The sequence below is a fragment of the Micropterus salmoides genome, unplaced genomic scaffold, assembly GCF_014851395.1.
Source record: "Micropterus salmoides isolate LMB-PRFRI ecotype aquatic unplaced genomic scaffold, ASM1485139v1 Ms_hic_scaffold_4, whole genome shotgun sequence".
NCBI lineage: Eukaryota > Metazoa > Chordata > Actinopteri > Centrarchiformes > Centrarchidae > Micropterus > Micropterus salmoides.
The window spans coordinates 19,731,186-19,749,429 of NW_024043372.1; the positions used below are offsets into that span (position 1 = coordinate 19,731,186).

Consider the following 18,244-nt stretch of genomic DNA (forward strand, 5'->3'; position numbering starts at 1 on the left):
CGAGTCATAATCTTCATACGTCAATTTCGTTTGTAGCTAAGCCTCTGACCCTGACATAAATACACACAAACGCAGATATAAGTATTAGTCTATCCCACTCCAACAGTAATCAATGATAAAGGGAAATGGCATGAACTTCAGAAGCCTTAGATCTACATCTAAGAGTTTTCGAAAGGATATGGCATGAAAATGGAAAAACACACTAAACTAGACAGTAGGAGAATATGGAAGCAGGTCAGAGCCATAAGCTTTGATGGATAGCTAGCGTTGAGGTTGTTTAACACAAACTGTGCTGTGTGTTGCATTGAATGTAACATCCCAGAGAGGACCGTCTGGATGTTTGACTCCAATATGTAACAAGGTTGAGAAGGTTTGCTGACATTTCTAAAGACATGTCTTAAGAGTGGAGGTTGAAGTCGTTGCAATCCCTTTTGAGCGTGAGGTTTGTTTTTAGATTCAAACAGGCAGCTGGAATCCACTTTAGTCCTCCATGGCCTTATGCAGAGTGTCTGTGTCTGCGGCATAACTCTGATGTGAAAAATGCTTGCCTCCATGAGCTGACAGCACTGAGTGTTTATTTTGTATATATACATAACTGACAGATAGTATCCCAACTATGGGCCCCCTGTTGCTCAGACATTACAAGCTGCCATTCTGATCACACACCCACACTGACTGAATCAATGAATGGTGCAAAGTGATATATTCACTGCCCTCATTGTTTGCCAGGCCCCTTGAACACTGTCTATATGTAGTATCTGTGGGTCACGTCACGTGCCAAAAGCACTTAATTGACGCGAATACTCACTCAGAGTTGGGATCCTCCTTCAGGAAAGCTTGGATGACCAGTGGTAACTCAGATTTAACGATGTACAGGTAGCTGGACATAGCTGTAACAGACAGAAAATATGAAAATGTGAGGCCAAACAGACATCAGTTAAGCCATGTCATAAGTAAACTTATCACATTATGTTAGTGTAAGTGACAGAGCAGTGGCTACTACTCAGGACACTGTACTTGTGTGTTCACAACCTTGAAGAGTTTACTTTCTACAATAAAAAAAACACATGGAAGTAGTGTGTTAGGCTGTGTCACAAGTTTTAGGCTGACAAAGAAGATAATATTTCCCGACCATCTGCAACAATTTGTCAAATGAATCAGTCAACAGAGAATTCATAGATAAATATTTTGCTAAACGAGTAATCTTTTTTTTAGTTATTTGTCATGCAAAAATACCATACATTATATAGTTCCAGCTAAAGATTTTACAGGTTTTCTCTGTTTTGTTATGTGATAGTAAACTGACCAACTATGGAGTTTTGGTCAGATAAAACAAATAATTAAATTACATCATCTTAGATTTCAGGGACTTGTTATAAGCATGAAATAATTAGCTAATTGATAATGAAAATAATTGTTACTGAGCAAAACATTTATATAATATAAAGAGTCTAAATTATTAAACATTTCTTAAATTGCATGTGGGGGCATCTGAAATCCTGGCTATGGCCCTGGAAAATCAGTTACTGGCAGCAGTGAGCCAATCACCAGCTGTGATTATCTCAACATTGCAGTTACTGTACCTACTTGGGGCTTAAAAAGCTTTATGAAAACCTTTGCATTCAATCTTTGAGCATTACAAATTTAAACTATTGTGCCGCTGAATGATTAATAATAGTCTAATGTCTATCCACAAAGCTATGGTCAGAAACAGCCAGCCCTACATGCCAGCCATGTTCAGTGAGTGGAAGGAATATTTGTTAATGCCAGCACCAACGGGAACGCAGCTGTTGACCCACTCGTCTCATGATCTTTGCTCATAGTACATCCCCATATTCTAAACATAAAGGGTCCTATATCCAAAATCAAAAGCCAGAGTAGTACTTGTGTGTGTGTGTGGTAGAGTATGGGGGATATAAATTTAAGCCATGCAGTAGCGTATAACTCATGTTAACACATTAATCACTAATTCACATTAGCCCCTCACCTCCAATATTCTGCAGGGTTATTGCTATACCAGCAGCCATTTTTCCAGGAGTGCCAAAAGCCCTGTACCCCAGCTGTTCATAAGCTCGAATACCTGTAAGCGGATTACAAACAATAATATTCAGTCACTTGTGTTTACTGAGAGGTCCTGCTGAGCAACACAATAAAATACTTTTAAAAAAATGAAAGAATAAAATGTTACACCTGTGTTTGGTGGTTGAACAATGATCTGTAATTTTCACAGTTTTAATGTTTGTCTAGTCATTAAAAACTTTGCCACAAAACACACAACTTACACAACAATAAACAAAATAATTAATTTTCCTTCTTATCATCAAGCCAATAGAGATGTTAAGTGGACTAAAAAACAAATTCTTATAATACTAATCAATCTGGTAAGTAAACAACTATTTTCATTCTCTTAAACATACTGCTATAATGCGACTGTTTAAAGCAGTCAGACTATAACTCTCTTTTAACTTTTAATCCCTTTATATATTAATTTGCTAGAAGTTGAGCAATGGTGTCTAAATTTGACTAAATGGACCAGATGTCTTTGTCACTTTTGTTTAATCTGGTATCCAGAAGGAGCAGGAAGTCTGCATATCAACAAAACTGTGCACTATAATGTATAGCTACACTAATTCTTTACAAAAGGCCAAAATATGACACAAGGCTTACCCACAATGCCAGAGGATTTGAGCAGCAGATGAATGGAGTAGGATGACAAGGCTGCTACTGCACTCAGAAGAAACCTGTGACACAATGCAGCATATACCAGCATGTTATACCTTCATATATCTCCATCTTATATTACACCAAATTCATCCATTTGCATTAAGTCATGACATATTACGCATGTTCTTAGATGTTACCACCAATATATTGTCTGAACTGACATTATGTATTAATACTGTACAATGCTTCAAATGCTAAGTGTATTGTTGTGACACTATACCAACAGTTTAAAAAAACTGTTCAAAGAGGCATTCATCAAATATTCATCAAATATTAAGTCTTTTAATACTAGAATATAAATATACTCCATTCATAACAGGCCTACACATGGATGTCTCTAAGAGCTCCAGTGGCCCTCCTTCAGAAGCACAGAGCCCTGTCGATGTCAGCACAGAGCTCTCAGGTCAGCATTCCTAATGGGTCAGAGGTTGATCACTCATTACCTTTCTAAGACCTTTCCCTAGCATTTCTGCATACATTGTATTTCTTGTAGCTACAACTGAAGTGAGAATATTTATCTCTGTAAATAGGGGGAGGGGGCAGAGCCCTCAAATTACACTGAAAAGTCCAACCTCTCTCAACTCACAAACAATCATTTCTCTTACATGTTTGCTTTGTATCTTTCGGAAATATCACATAAGGTGCCTTGTCAAAATGAATGAAGACATATCCTCCACTGGATCCTGCCACCCTGATGAAGTATGTTACAAAGCACCAGGCTTTCCATGGCTGTTCTATTTCTGTGTCTCACTGGAAATATGCTGACGAGAAATGAGGATGTCTATTTGTATCCCTGCCGGTGGATCGAGGGTTCTCTCTCTTACAGGCTATGATCTCCACCAAAGCCACAATGAGGGAAATAAATTAGTAGTACAAAGAGGTGCCACTGAGGCAAAAGGACCAAACATCAGAGCAAACCTGTAAATGAACAATGACATATGAACATGTTATAATTAAAAATGAACTAGTGACTAGAAAGTAAAAATGGTACAGTGTTATGAATTCAATTATTTCATGTTTAATGAAGTGCACATGGAGAGATAAGTGTTACACTTGAAATAATATACACAGTACATTATGATTGATGACAATTATGTTCATGTGCCAAGAAAGCGCTTTTGTTTGCTTTCTAGGTATTAAGATAGCCTTTTCCTGTTAGCCACTTTAAATCTAGAAATCAGGGATTAAACATATTTTAAAAAGCAGAAAGAATATAAAAGAAAACACTACAGTGATATAAAGTATAATGGAAATAGAAAATAAAAAGTTAAGAAGCAAATAAAGAAGAACCGCCACTCTAAATGCACAAACGTCTGCAAGAGGTTCATCAATAAGTCTGAGGTCTGTTTGGTATTAACTCCTAATTACGAACATTTAACTACAGTCCGATGTGAATATCCCTCAGAATGTTTAGAAAATGCTGAACTTCGCTCAGGTTGCTTTGAAAACTTGTAAATGCAGCTAAAACGTCTCTTGCACACACTGCTAACACATGATCCAGCTTTCTTCCAGTCCAGTGCAGCTAACACAAACACAGACATGACCTGACATGACCAAGACAACCAGGGTCATGGTCTGACAGCAGCATTCTACAACATACAGGAATTAAATGAGCGATCCAGATACCTCACACACGGTCTGGACGTTTGGTTATTCCAGGCTATACAGCCTAACTGGGGTCTGTACATGACAATAAGGTCAGGGGAGCGGAAGCCTGAGAAAAAGGGTATGAATAGAGGTGGGCATATCATGAGACCTTGTATGTTACAAGATGCCATGACAGATACTAAATCACTCCAATAAGTAGCCAGCACCACCCTGGCCCCTAATTGTACCACCAAAGCAGCCTAGTCCTTAGCTGAAATCCCGCAAGAGGGACCATTAGAGAGTATCAAAACGATAGTGCTTTCAAGTGCATTCTACCATTTAACAGACTCCACCCTTCATTGAAGTAGTACAGCTGTATTCCATATAGGTCCACAGAAACACAAGTAACAACAAGTCAGCACTGTAGCCATTAACGTTTATATTTTGTAAACGGCCACCAATTGATAAATAATACTTATTTACTCACAAGAAGAGGAGTATGCCAGTGTTGGCCATGGCATAGGCCAATCCCAGGATTCCACTGCCCATAATAGCATTACCGAGGTTGAAGACAGACATGCCTAAAGAGGTCTTTCCTTCAAACTGGGAGGGGGTGAAGCATACAATAATACATCTCCAATTTATTTCAACACAAAACATAATGCTCTTTCTCTTGGCGTGATGTGTTGTGTTGAGTACACTCACATCTGTGAAGCGTATAGGTTTCTTTCCATCTGCAGTGGGCAAAAATTCCTCATTCTCCAGTCCTCCATCAGGATCGTCAAATCTAGGGGGTAAATATATGACTGTTACTTGATGGTCTTTCTATCTTCCCATAAAAAACTATATCTGCTGTAGACAGTACTTAAAATCTTATTTTTGTATCATTATATACATGAAAACAAATATGCACTTGAAAAATCCTTCATACAAATCTCCACAGACATACCTGACTGTTTGAGTGCCATTTCTGTATAACGATCCACCCGTTGTGGCGAGCAAAAAACAAGGTAAACATGCATTTTGAAAAAAAGCAAAGATTATGCAGGAAGTCAGTCATACTGTATGTCACCACCACATCCATTATTAATGGGAAACTCTTATCACAAGGACAATGGTAGATAAACGAAACAGTCAAAAAGTCCGTTTTTAACTTTTTTAGTTAGCTTAAAAGTCCGTTGATTTACTTTCCAGGATGTGGTTTTCACACAAGTATAACTAATACAGAAAGACAAAAGGACTCAATATAAAAGTGCTTGACACATGCTGTGTTAAAATGACATTACCAGTATGTAAGCAACAAAGGGCAGCCATTCATCTCTGTTAAAAATAAAGAGAGAATACTCACTGATCCTCGTCTAGAAACGTTTTCATTGGCACATCCGCGTCATCTCTGAGGTCATGACTTTTCCCGTTGGACAAGATGTTCATCTCTGACTCAGCAGGGTCCATCATCCAAGTGGATTCCTCAATATCGTGAATATCTAGGGCAGAGGGAGAAAGAATCACATGCATTATAGAGAATTGCCATTTGGAAAACATGTTTTCAGGTGTTTTAAAATAATTTAGTGGACAATGTATGATCAAAAAACTGCATTGTACATTAGTATGGTAGGGATATAATAACTTTGGTTTACTGTGACATTTGACGCCAAAGAAATTATGTATTGTACAAAGCCATAATAATTTGTAGCTTCAGTGTATACTTCTTGGTGAATTGTTTTATACATGATGCAGCAAAAGCAGCAGTTTTGTTGACTGTAATTGCCTTTATATTATTCTTTCAGATTCATTTCCCATTTCAAAGAGGATTGCTACAGTCTCAAGCAGAAATAGTTCTTGTGTTAACGGACTGACAGTGCAGAATGTTGTCAACTGTGTAGCGATGACTCAGCTCTACTATTGACACAGTGACTTTGAAAACTCAAGACCTGACCTAATTTACTCACTCATTGTATTTGTTCACTGAAACTTCTGTAATACACAGCTATACCAATGAATGGTACATAGCTGTAAATTATCTGAGGCTCAGATAAAATGCTGGAAAACAGGGAAAATTTAGTGCTTTTCCAGAACTTCAGCACTGAGCAAACAAAGCAAACAAGTCCAGACCACACGGTCAAAGGTCATGGACTATTTGAGATTTTTTTTTTTTTTTTTTTTTTTTTTACTTGTGTTTGCTTTTGTCTTTAGTGTAGTTAGTTAATGTCACAAGCCGGCAGATTCTCAGTGCTCCTGCTCAGATCCCACGCAATGACACAGTGGTCTTTATGATGAATATAAGCACAATGTCATTAAACAAAATGCTAAATCACTCACAACAACAGGCCTCAAATTACAGAGAAAGCGCCTTGCCAAACAGTTATTACGGTAGTACTATAATTATACATTTCAACAGTATTTTTCCTTAATCAGCATGGGGTTTTCTGTAACCATGGTTTAAGGAGAAAGGTGGTATATCACTGGCAAACTATTAATCTCTATTTGGAATCTCTTTGGGAAAATTCACATTATTAATTAAGAAGTATTAATAACCTGCATTTGCCTCCCATGAACCCAGTGACACAAATGAATCATCTTCTCTATTTCACAGCGTGAACTCAGAGAGACAATAGTGTGTTGTTAGCTGCTTCCGTTGTACAGCAGCTCAGTTGTGTTCACAATGTCCTCACAGCCAGATGATCACTGTACAGTTAAAAAGGGCCATTGATACCATGCAACTGCAGCTAAGAATAAAATAACACACTAAACACACTTATCAGGTACAGAGCCCTTCAAATAAATGAACAATTTCCCCCAATAAAAAATTGTTAAAATCAAATTTTAGATTGCAATTTTATTTCAACCTAACCTAAAAATCATGTGAGACCTTTTATTGCCTTGTCTAGTGAGTCATTTTAGTTGCCCAAAGTTAACATGTCTCTCAATGCAGCCACAAACAAAAAAAGCCCCTAATGTCAATACTGTCTGTTGCAACAACAGGCTTTGATAATGATAATTTTGAGACTGAGGGAAAAATGTGATGAGTGTGTCTTTTTAAAATTAACAACCAGAAAACAGCAGATGAGCACGGCCATTTACAGTAAACACAGTAAGAGGCTCTTTAGTCTCATGAGGTTTGACATTTTTCCTCCCATATGATCACTGTTTTGTTGTAGTGCCGTAACTTTGCAAAACTGACAATACATCCTCACACAATATATGTGTCATATCAGAGACCGTTACACTTAATTTCTGTCAATGGTGTTGAAAGATTGCTACTACATACTAAATTTTAGCTGGCATGACATGCCATGTTTATGTTTTTTTTATACTTTATATCCTGAATACCTCAGTTTTATCAAGGCAGGGGTCACTAAAGACAGACGAATGAAGTAAAACACTGAGATATACATGTATTTTGCACAGGAAATCAAAGAAAAACCTAAATCTAACCCTGAAAAATATTTTTTATACGTTAAAAAATATATTAAATTGCCTTTGAACAGTTTGAGAAGCAGAAACCGACTCAAAGCTTTCTTTATCTTTTGCAGATGAAACTGCATTCATTCTGGGTCTGTATTTCCTTTGCAAATGGATGTTTCTACTTGACTCATTTGTTTGCTGTCCTCAGAAAGAACAGGTTCTTATTTTTCAACACAATTCTAAAGTCACCACATAAAAGGTCTAAGGGTCTTCTCTGAATAATTTTCAAATAATTTCCATGAAGCTTCCTGGAAAGAAATATGAGTTAGACATTATATGGAAAATAGAGACAATGCTCATTTGGACGTATTGATTATGTTGAATTAATTAATTCCAATGAGTTGAGAGTTTTTCAGTCAGTGCACAGTAGGTCAGCTAAACATGTAAAAATGTGAAATTTGTCTACAGACAAGCAAACAAAAATGGAGAATTAATTTTCCAATAATGATCTGATAATTAATTAATTTTCATTTTGATTTAAATTGATAATTATTATTAACAATTATTTCTAGGAAACTTCTGCTGGAAACTATTAGGGAAATTATGGACCCATAAAATAAAGCATTACCAGGTGTTCTCTGGGCTTTTAAGAAGTGCCATAAAGTCCTGTAAGCCCACATCAATCTATGGCAGTTCTCAGTAAAAGTATCAAGGTCATCCATACCAACATGTGAGTGATACCAAGTCTGAGATCAGGTAACTGCATTCAAAATGAGTTCTTTAAACAGGCACATTGCTGGTACTATTTCTGTGGTGTAATTGTATCTAGTCATAGGCAAATGGCAGGCTGGACAGTTTAGCCATATGTGTCTACTGTTTCAGTACTTTCAAAGCTGTTTGGGTCATCTTGAGGAGTGAGGACATCCTATTAGTGTAATTGTAATTGTTGATAAAATACCACAAAAAGACACGCATAATGCAACATTTTAACTATTGATATTTCAGATAATGGTCTGACTAAATGGATTATGCACATATGCATGACCATGGTTGTATTTGCACAAATTCAATAATAACACAGACGCTTAGTACAAACTAAACTGTGGTTCAAAGGAAGGGACATTAATTGAGTGTTTGTGGGAGTGGCAAGAGATGCAAAGGTTATGGATAAAAATAATACTTGATATTGCTTCTACTATTCTATCTCTCAGCCCACATCTTTGTAACTCTCCCGCTGACTTCAAATGATCAAGAGCTGCCAAGCCATGAAAAAGTTAACATGTTCTAATCAAGAGCATCAACTTTTTGGTAACTTAACTTATAACTATACGCTATTGTAAGTAACATGCTGTTTTTATATCGGTAAAATGCATGAAATGAACTCATATGGAAGAAAACTCAACTCTTTCCTGATATTGAATACTGATCCCTGTCCATCTGAGAAAATGCTCTGAGCATATCCTCTTCTACTGAGCACCAGGAGGGTCAACTTACCCTCTACTGTAACAAGTCACCCGTGAAGGGGACATAGTTATTTGACTTACATGACATCTGAAATGTTTGAACAGTTGGGAGAAGGGTGCATAATGATTAGCTGCTTGATTTTTCCATCTGTTCGGCATTACTGTGAGAGAATGGCTATTTATAAAAACAAATAGTTATAATACAGCACTATTCTCCACAATTACTTCCTATCTCTTCTCTGTGTCAGTTGGACATAAAACAGGGCAGGCACGGGACAACTTGGGGGGCAGTGAGCAAGCACATGTAGATGAGGAGATGCCCATGTGGTGGTGTATCAGGAATAGGCACGAGGTTCAGCCAACAGCGCCTGGCAGCACCAGCTCATCTTAGCCACGTGCCTGCTAGGGACAGAGGAACACATGCTCATGTCCTGTGATCGGCCAGCACCTGAATCCCATATTCTACTCTGTGGCAGAGCGGGCTAAAGGGACTGCTATTTTTAATGCTCCACATAACTGTAAACTGCTTAAATGTACAAAATTCTTGGGCGCTGATTTTTGTTTCTATTGCTTGTGGATAGGCAGTCTGTAATAAGAAGGAATTCACTTTTTTGGAATAAACATTTGTAATTTCTATGTCCTCTTTCTGAGGACAAACATGAGTAAGGCCAGCCATTAATTTCTATGCAACTTATTACAACATTTTAAATATCTATGACAGAAAGATAAAGTAATTATCTTCACAATTCACAACTCAGTAGTATACCATAAAAAACAGTTATGACATGTGCCAGTTTTATTAAGTAGGTACAGCGGAGAGCTAATATTTTCAGCCTTTCTGAATAGATAATCAGCATTCACCAAAAATTGTGAAGTGGAAAATATGCAAAACTTTAAAGGGGGTTCTTCACATCTTATATTGCCACCACTTAGACCAAATAAATAAGATATATCAGAATTGTAGATTTAACAACAAAAAAATACATTTTGAATTTATTCAAAACATATGGAAAATTCAGTAATCTCTCTATCGACATGGGCCAGCACGCTCATGCCTCCTTCAACCTGTAATGCAAATTTCTAAATAATATACACAACAAAAGAAAGAAACAAGGACATTAGTGTTCTGCATCACCTCCTGCCTGGGTAATCAGGCAGTGGGACGCATGACAGAACACATCTGCATGCCTCATTACCACCGTTAATGAATGTTACATATTAAAGCATTATGTTGTAAATGTTGGCCAATTTACAAACTACATGTGTCTGTCTCCACTGTGTATTGGTGTGTGAAAACCCTCTGCAATGTATAAGACAAATAAAGAGAATGCAATGTAAAATTTAGGAACACCACCCACATCCAGACAGATTGCATTGAAATTACGTTTGCACAGCCCTCAGATGTATTTCACGTGAGCAAAGTTTTCCCTGACTTTTGAATATACACATCTATCCAAAAACCAAAATTTAATGAGCCAGCTTTAAATGCAATAAAAGATCTGAGCTGCATTTACTGTGACATTTAGAAGCATTTGGTCACTGTAGCCGTGAATAAATCTTATATGGGATAGAGAATGTTGCATATCATAAACAGGTAATATCTAATTTAATGAAAATCAACAGCAAATTTCATGAAACATAATAAATTCTTAATGGAATGATTTCAATGTGGATTTTTCTGCAGGCCGTCTCCTCCTACTCCTTTTAGCACACAGGCTGACTGAATTGTTACAGGGATTGTAAAAGAAAGCTGCACTACAAGAGTGCAAACAAGGTATAATCTAATACTCTGTTTTACAAGCGGCAAATAGGCCTATACAATATGTGCTTACACAAGGATTTAGCTGAGAATATTAAACTCAGCTGTCATTTAAATGTTGATTTGCGGAGCACCATTAAACAGCCTGACAATCCTCCTATGTTGTTATTAATCCAGGAAACAAGCACCCTGGTGGCAGGAGTGGTGTTAGCTGGAACCCTACAATTGCCTTTCATAAAACAGTAACAGAAACAAGTGAACCATATATTGTTTCCTCAACTTAGTGAATGACAAAATGTGTAGAAGTTCCTAAACACAATTTAGAAAGTAATGACTGAGCCTGAGCCTGGTTTCAAATGCTAAGATTGTAACGCCAATATGCGCTGGTGTGGACAGTTTCCACAATGAAGATGACATGTAAAATGTTATAGCTGATGAGAACGATGGCCACAACAAGAATACAAAAACATTTTGCTTTAATACCAAACAACATGTGTTAAAGTAACCAAAATGTAAGGAAGTAAGTAGCATCTGAGGAGCAGCTGAGCTAAAAATGTAATTCAGTGTAACAATGGCAAGTCTCCAAATGTCATCTTGATCCTTGTTATTTGAAAATAAACCAAACGGAAATGCATGCGGAAATATCAAGCAAAGCTGTGTTTACTAAAAATACATCCTTGTTAGTTACATAAGGAATCAGTTAACTTTCATTAATTATGAGTACATGTTGACAAGCTGCAGGACATTTTTCTAAAATATAGCTGGCAGCAGGAGGTACAGGGGCAATTATACTCCAGGCAGGCATTTCAATCTGCGCTTACACTTCAGCGGTCGGTCTTAATGTGTCAACACAATCCTAAATGCTACATTTATAGATTTAGATGATGGATGTTGAATGATCCCGTTTACTGTGGTTAATAATAACACAATAAAAGTTATTGTAAATTAAAACCTAAAACAACTCTGAGACGTGTTCTGTCAGCATTTGTATTTTTCTTTGTTGTCAGTGAGCCTCTATGACACACGAATGCTTTTACAAAAGAAACACATCACATGAGTGATGTTCATGGTAGTCAATTTCAGCTGTCAGCTGTTTTCAGTGAAAATGCTGTGATTAACAAACTGAACGCTACCTGCTCAGCACCAAACAGCAGACAGACAATGTCAGCAACTACCTGGTGAACATAGTGGAGCCAGATGTTTCCCTCAGGAGTTGGTGGAGACTAAATCAGAGCTAAAAGGAGAGTAGACATTGAACTTCTATTCACCCGGTGGACACAAACACGACTCCAAAAGAACACTAATGCTGCTCTATATCTGCTGAATGTGTAAATGAGAAACAGTTAGCTAAGAAGTTCACCATATGAATGCAAAAGGTGATCATATGTTAGTGATGTGTTTACAACTTGTTTCTGTTGACCCCAAATAGCCAAAATTCAGTTATTGCGGATATTTAAGGTGAGTAAGCTATCTGCCTGTTTGTCGTATGTATTTTGTATTGGTTTTCACAGGTCATAACTTGAGACTTTGCTTTAAAATCCCATAGGATTGGGATACCTGAATATCAGCTTCTACATAAGATGGTTTATATATATCTGTTAACTGTTGACATTCAGTATGTCCTAGAGTTTGTATCTTGGCAAGCATATGGTAATTTATTTCCTGTGTGTCTTCAAATACAATAACATATGGCTATGGAATTGGTTAGGCAGCATATATTAACTTCAGAGCATATTTTTTGGCAGTAATTGCTCCAGAGTGAACAAACTCATGGAAGTGCCCTTTTGTACACATAAACTAACTAAAGAAAACCACAAAGCATTAAGGATGTACTTTGAGAGGACTGAGAGCCACAAAATAAACACACAAAATAAACACTTCCTCACAAATTCACAAGTTGTTGAACAATTTTCAAAAACCATCTTTAAGGTCAGTTCCTTCAGGGAACATTCAATTTAATTAGGTCATTAGGCCACAATAACAATATTATCCACTTGAATACACAATATCAACAAAGGATGATGACTTTCCAATGAAATATATAAATAGACAACAGTGCATGCCGTTGTCAGGTTCAACCCCACAGATTATGAGCCCCACGACAATGATAATAATAACCTCTAGAGTGTCTGACACTTCAAACTTGGGCTGACTCAAACATAGATATTCGCAGCTCTCCTCAGCGTGACCGAAGAGCTCAGCTGGTTGCTTCCCATCTGGATAAAGCATCTGCCTCCAAACACAGCGCACCTGTCCAGCTCCTCCTCACACTCTCAGCCAATTTGATCACTGCGCACACTGGGGTCACTGACCGCAGCCAGGCTTATCTGCTCATTCTCCACTGTGATGAACTCAGCACGAAAACCCATATAAGGTGTTAGTGTTTAGATAGGGGCCAAAGTCAAAAAACCCCTTGAATACACAGAGAGAAGTTCTCCGGACCTGTTGAAAGTTTTAAATCTTTATATGGTTAGTAAGTTTTCCCTGATGACACTCAACACCTGCATCCAAGCAACTGTGGGTTCTGTGCCTTATCTCACACCATCTTAACAGTTGTTGCACAGGAATATGCACATTTTACACGCACAGCTTTCCAAGTCAGTCAAAGATTGAAATTAGCAACCTGCAACACGCTTGTAAGCTTTTCCAACCTTCAGCACAGTAACAGGACACATGATGCCAATCCAAAAAAAACCACCAGCATCCGGAACACTCCTATAGCAAAGTCTGAAAGGTTATGAGTCAGACAAAATTTACAATGTTGAAACTTTAAGTATGATTATTTTTATTAGCGTAACTGTGGAAACCTAGAGTAACTGCAGAATATTTTGCAGTAGAGTAAGACTTTGGCTTTAAATAGCTAGTTCTATGTAAATTCTTTATTAATAATGTAGCTATTGCAAAAATGTAAGCTGTCATTAATAAATAAAAATTAAATGGGCTGTAACTAACACTTATTTTGATTATATCTGTTTATTTATTCATCTTTCTGTAAATAAAATGCCTATAAAATTGAGAAAATGGCCATAAAGTCCACAGCAACATATGCAAATTAAATATTACCAAAATGTACAGTTTACTATCACATATGGCAAAGAAAATAATCAAATCTTCACACTTGAAAAGCTGGAACTATGTTTGGTATTTTTTATTTGAAAAGCATGTCTAATAGTTGTATGTTTTACATAATTTTTCTGTTGATTGTCCATTAATCAACAAATACTTTTGCTCCTACACTGCTCGGAGAAGGCAGCAAATCCACATTTCCCACATCAACATCAACATTTACATCACAAAAGGACTGCCTCTGAAATAAAATGTATAAAGGAAACTTTACATTTCCTGTTACCTGAAGCCATGGTTGTCAGGCACACGATAATAACACAATATCGCATAGGCTCAGTCAGCACAGAGTGATACTGTGCAGCTTTAGCTTCCCACACAGGGCGCTCTTCCTCCACAAGGGTATATTTATCCTACAATAACAAAGGCAAAGTGTTTTAAAAGGCTGCTATTGGCGGTTAAAGCTACTGGTTTTACAACTCTTGTGTCTTGGCGCAGAGAGAACATGCTATCGCTGTGTTGTAGATATTATTTAGAAGAAACTAGGAAACTTAATTTCTGTCGGAGGAAAAGGAAACTGTCTCATGCCATGCTGTCTTGGACACCACCACCTCATTAAAGTGTAGATTGAGTAAACTGCAGCAGAAATGTTTCACAAACACTGGATTTTTAAATGACACACGGCAACAAGAAAATCAAATATCAATTAGTTTGGTTTGATCCCACAGAGATCACCTGAAACTACACTGTTAGACATTTCTGTAAATTCTAAAGTTATTAACCACATATCACCCAGTATAATACTGTATATCCTCTTTCCAGTAAATAACTGTAATTCCCATTGCACTATGGGAATTTTAGGTGACGTCAGACACCATATACAGCGGTTTACTGTAATTAAAAAATCTGATGTATCAAATTTGAAAATTACAGTAAACCACTGTATATGGTTACAGTAACATACTGTATTTTCCCTAACTGCCGTTTTGGCACAGATGCTTCAGTAGTTTTGTCTTTCATTCACCACCGCCGAGGTGGAAGCTCAGGCACACACAACTGAGACAACACCAGTGGAAGTTAACCTGTGGTGAAGACAGAGAACTACCGACGACAAACCCAAGGTAAAAACAAAACAAAAAAAATGAATTCAGATGTATGTATGGTAACTTAACTTAAACTCTGTCAATGTGAAAAGAGTTGATGTTTAATTTTATAGAAAACTCTTTGAGTTTTAAAATCAAATTTATTAACGTTATGTTAAGAGCAATGTTTAGCTCACATCGATATTAAGCTAGCTAATGTTAGGGCTGTCGCGGTGAAGTAATTTTCCACCTTTAAAATAGTAACAGTAAAACAACAATACATGGCAACGTACACGTTACATGGGCTGTACGTGACCTGTACCGTTACAGAGCTCGTTACGGTTGTGGAACTTTTGAAGCACTCATTTATTAATTTAACAAGCCCTGAAGTGTACAGACTGGACATTGCGGTTGTTGCAGTGATCCTCGCGTGAGGCTTGACCAATTGTGCGGTATTTCAATTTTGCAGTTATCGCGACAGCCCTAGCTAATGTAAGGAGACTGTAACTGTAAGTTGTAAGTCAGCACGGTTAATTAAGTTAAGTTTTAGCATTCATTTGTTGTACATTTAGCATTCATTTGTTGTACATTTCATATGTTAGCTTATAACTAACATAGGCCTATTCTAAATATGCAGTTCATCTTACAACTAACATAAAAGTGAATACGTTACATGTTCATGTTTTATTGTAGTATGACACCGTAGAATATAAAACAAATTAGAATATCTCATTATCCTCAAGATGTAAAAATTAACTTTAACTAGTTTTCCTTACATTAGTTGCAGTGGCTCAGTTTATAGGCAAAACCCACAGAAAAATGACAAATTTTGCAGGAAATACTAACTTGTATGCAAATATCCAATGCAAAATATTTCTTGTTGTAAAATAAATTTTATCTTCCCTAAAGATTCTTCATGAGGATTAACCCAGATGATGGAACTCAATGCACCGCAAAAACTGGAGTAAGTCGTAGGACAGGAGAAATGGTGACGAGGAAGATGCAGTCATCAACAACAGTGTCATCCTTTGTCCACCAGCTAACAGTTTGAGTGGAAGAACTTGGATTAGGTGAGTAATCCTACTTTCACAAAGGCTACAATATTCAGTTTTTATTGATTTTAGAGTTTTAGAGGAAAGCTGATTCCACTATGTGATCATTTTGCATCATCAAGATATTGATATATTTGATCAACTCTATCAGTGTAAAACCTTAATTTATGACCATATTTCTTTACCTACAGGGGAGCCTTCCCTGAACAAGCTTCTTGCCAGGAAAGGAGTGGATTGCAAGTCGGTTTAGATAACCAAATGTGCAGCGGTGAAAGCGTGTGGTTTGTATTGAGTTACATGATTGGTACAGCCCAGAGAATATTTCTTTTAAATGTACTTAAAGAGTTAGTCATTTGAGATGGAGATTTCACTCATATTCAAACAATGTTTAGTATTTTGTACCAAAAAAGTGTGTTCTTCTGTTGTTGTTCAGTTCTGTATGCCGTCCAGATACTTTGTTCTGCACAGTACTTCTGCATTGTGTTTTGACAGTAACATTGAATGTACTTATAATTGAGATAAGGTTTATACATATACATATATTTTATGTTATTTAAAATGAATTTCTGAAAATAACATTTCTTTTAAAGTGCATTAAATATTACAAATGTTTAAATAAAGAATTTGAAATTTTGTAATTACTGTGTCTTTCTGGGTTAAATCATTAGTACTTGTGTAGGTTTTAAAAAAATAACGCATGCATGAATGAATAAATAAATAAATAATATAATATAAAAAATACTGGGATTACAGTAGTGTAACTATGTTTTTTTTTTTTACAGCAACAGTACTATATTCTGAATTACATAATTACAGGACCATATATGTTACTGTAAAAGTGAAAAACGGTTATAGTATTGTAAATCTGAATTACACTGTTGCCAGTAAGTTACTGTATAAACCCTTTGAAATGTCTTACAGACATTTGCAAAACACTTTCACCAAACAAAAGTATTATCTGCTGTGTGAGTCACACATTGGCTGTGCCCTTCTCTGGCTGTTGATTCGCACGGCGACTTTAACTTTGCCTGATCCAACATTTGAGAGATTGAAAGATTCTAAATGCAACGTGAGTCTGACGGACAATAGATGGACGACAATCTGTCACCGGCTCCTTGAGGCACATGGTGATGGTCATCTGGACTCGGAGGTCACAGCAGGAGAACCAACACGCAATTCTTTCCTTATGGATCACCCCCTCTACCCCCAATAGGAAACAAAGCGTTATGTCCCAGTAGGCTACTGGGCGCCATGTGATCATATAGGCTTCACATTTTCCTATCTGTTTTCATTCCTTCCACCTGGACTACAACAGCCCCATGTGACTGAAAAAAACATATTATAGGCTATCTAATGTTTTAAAATACAACTTCACAAACCTCAACCTTTCAGTAAAACCAGTTGAATGCACACTTCATGTCAAACTCAATGGCATAATCTCTGCAAGCAAAACATGATTTGTTCAGTCTTCTTACCACAGGCTCTTGTCACGAAGCTTTCTAGGTAATTCCTCTGATGAGTGGGAATAAATGCGATGGTCTCTGATGAACCTCTTTCTCCTCACGCGTTTTCTCTTTCTTTTTCCCAGTGAATGAGGTAATATCTACCTACCTGCCTATTCGTGGGTATTTACGCACATTTGGACCGGCGCTCTCTCACACCAGCAGCTACAGAAATGGTTGGAATTGTAAAGACTTCTGTAGCTCAACTGTGGGGGTCGCGTTAGGTCCGCCTACTTTGCAAACCCCCCATAAATGCTAGCTGCGCTGTTCGCTGTAGGTTTGACCACTTGGTCTCGTAGTAGGCTAGGGAAATAACTAAGGAACCCAGAGACCGTGGCACTCACACAAGTCTTTGGCATGAGGGAATTGCGCATAAACCGCACTAGACGCACGTGGGAGAAGTTTCTCTCAGGACTTTCTGCTAGAAACATTACCTGGTTAGGTTTAAGCACCAGAACCACTTTCTTGGGTCCTTTCTCCAAGAATGCCCTGAGGGCACACTTCTCCCATGTGCACTGTTGACAATCTGGCGATGCGTAATGCAGGACACCGCGAGAACATGGCACGTAAAACAAAGAGAGGTCAGTATGGAGTGGTAACAAATTAA

General features: G+C 37.3%; 1 protein-coding gene across 2 annotated transcripts in view; it reads right to left on the reverse strand.

Moving 5' to 3' along the window:
- The window catches only part of slc38a3b (solute carrier family 38 member 3b), a 28,836-nt gene extending 10,809 nt beyond the window's left edge, over positions 1–18,027 (reverse strand). The window contains exons 1-8 of one of the 2 annotated variants that reach the window (XM_038697476.1): positions 17,611–18,025; positions 5,660–5,795; positions 5,261–5,281; positions 5,017–5,098; positions 4,799–4,914; positions 2,668–2,741; positions 1,988–2,080; positions 809–890 (exon numbers count right to left, since the gene is read on the reverse strand). In XM_038697476.1, coding sequence (XP_038553404.1) covers positions 809–890; positions 1,988–2,080; positions 2,668–2,741; positions 4,799–4,914; positions 5,017–5,098; positions 5,261–5,281; positions 5,660–5,766 — 575 coding nt within the window. In that variant the 5' untranslated portion in view covers positions 5,767–5,795; positions 17,611–18,025. Of the gene's footprint in view, positions 1–808; positions 891–1,987; positions 2,081–2,667; positions 2,742–4,798; positions 4,915–5,016; positions 5,099–5,260; positions 5,282–5,659; positions 5,796–17,610 lie in introns of both variants that reach the window. The other variant, XM_038697477.1, reaches the window with a different exon arrangement.
- Between the last annotated feature and the right edge of the window lie 217 nt (positions 18,028–18,244).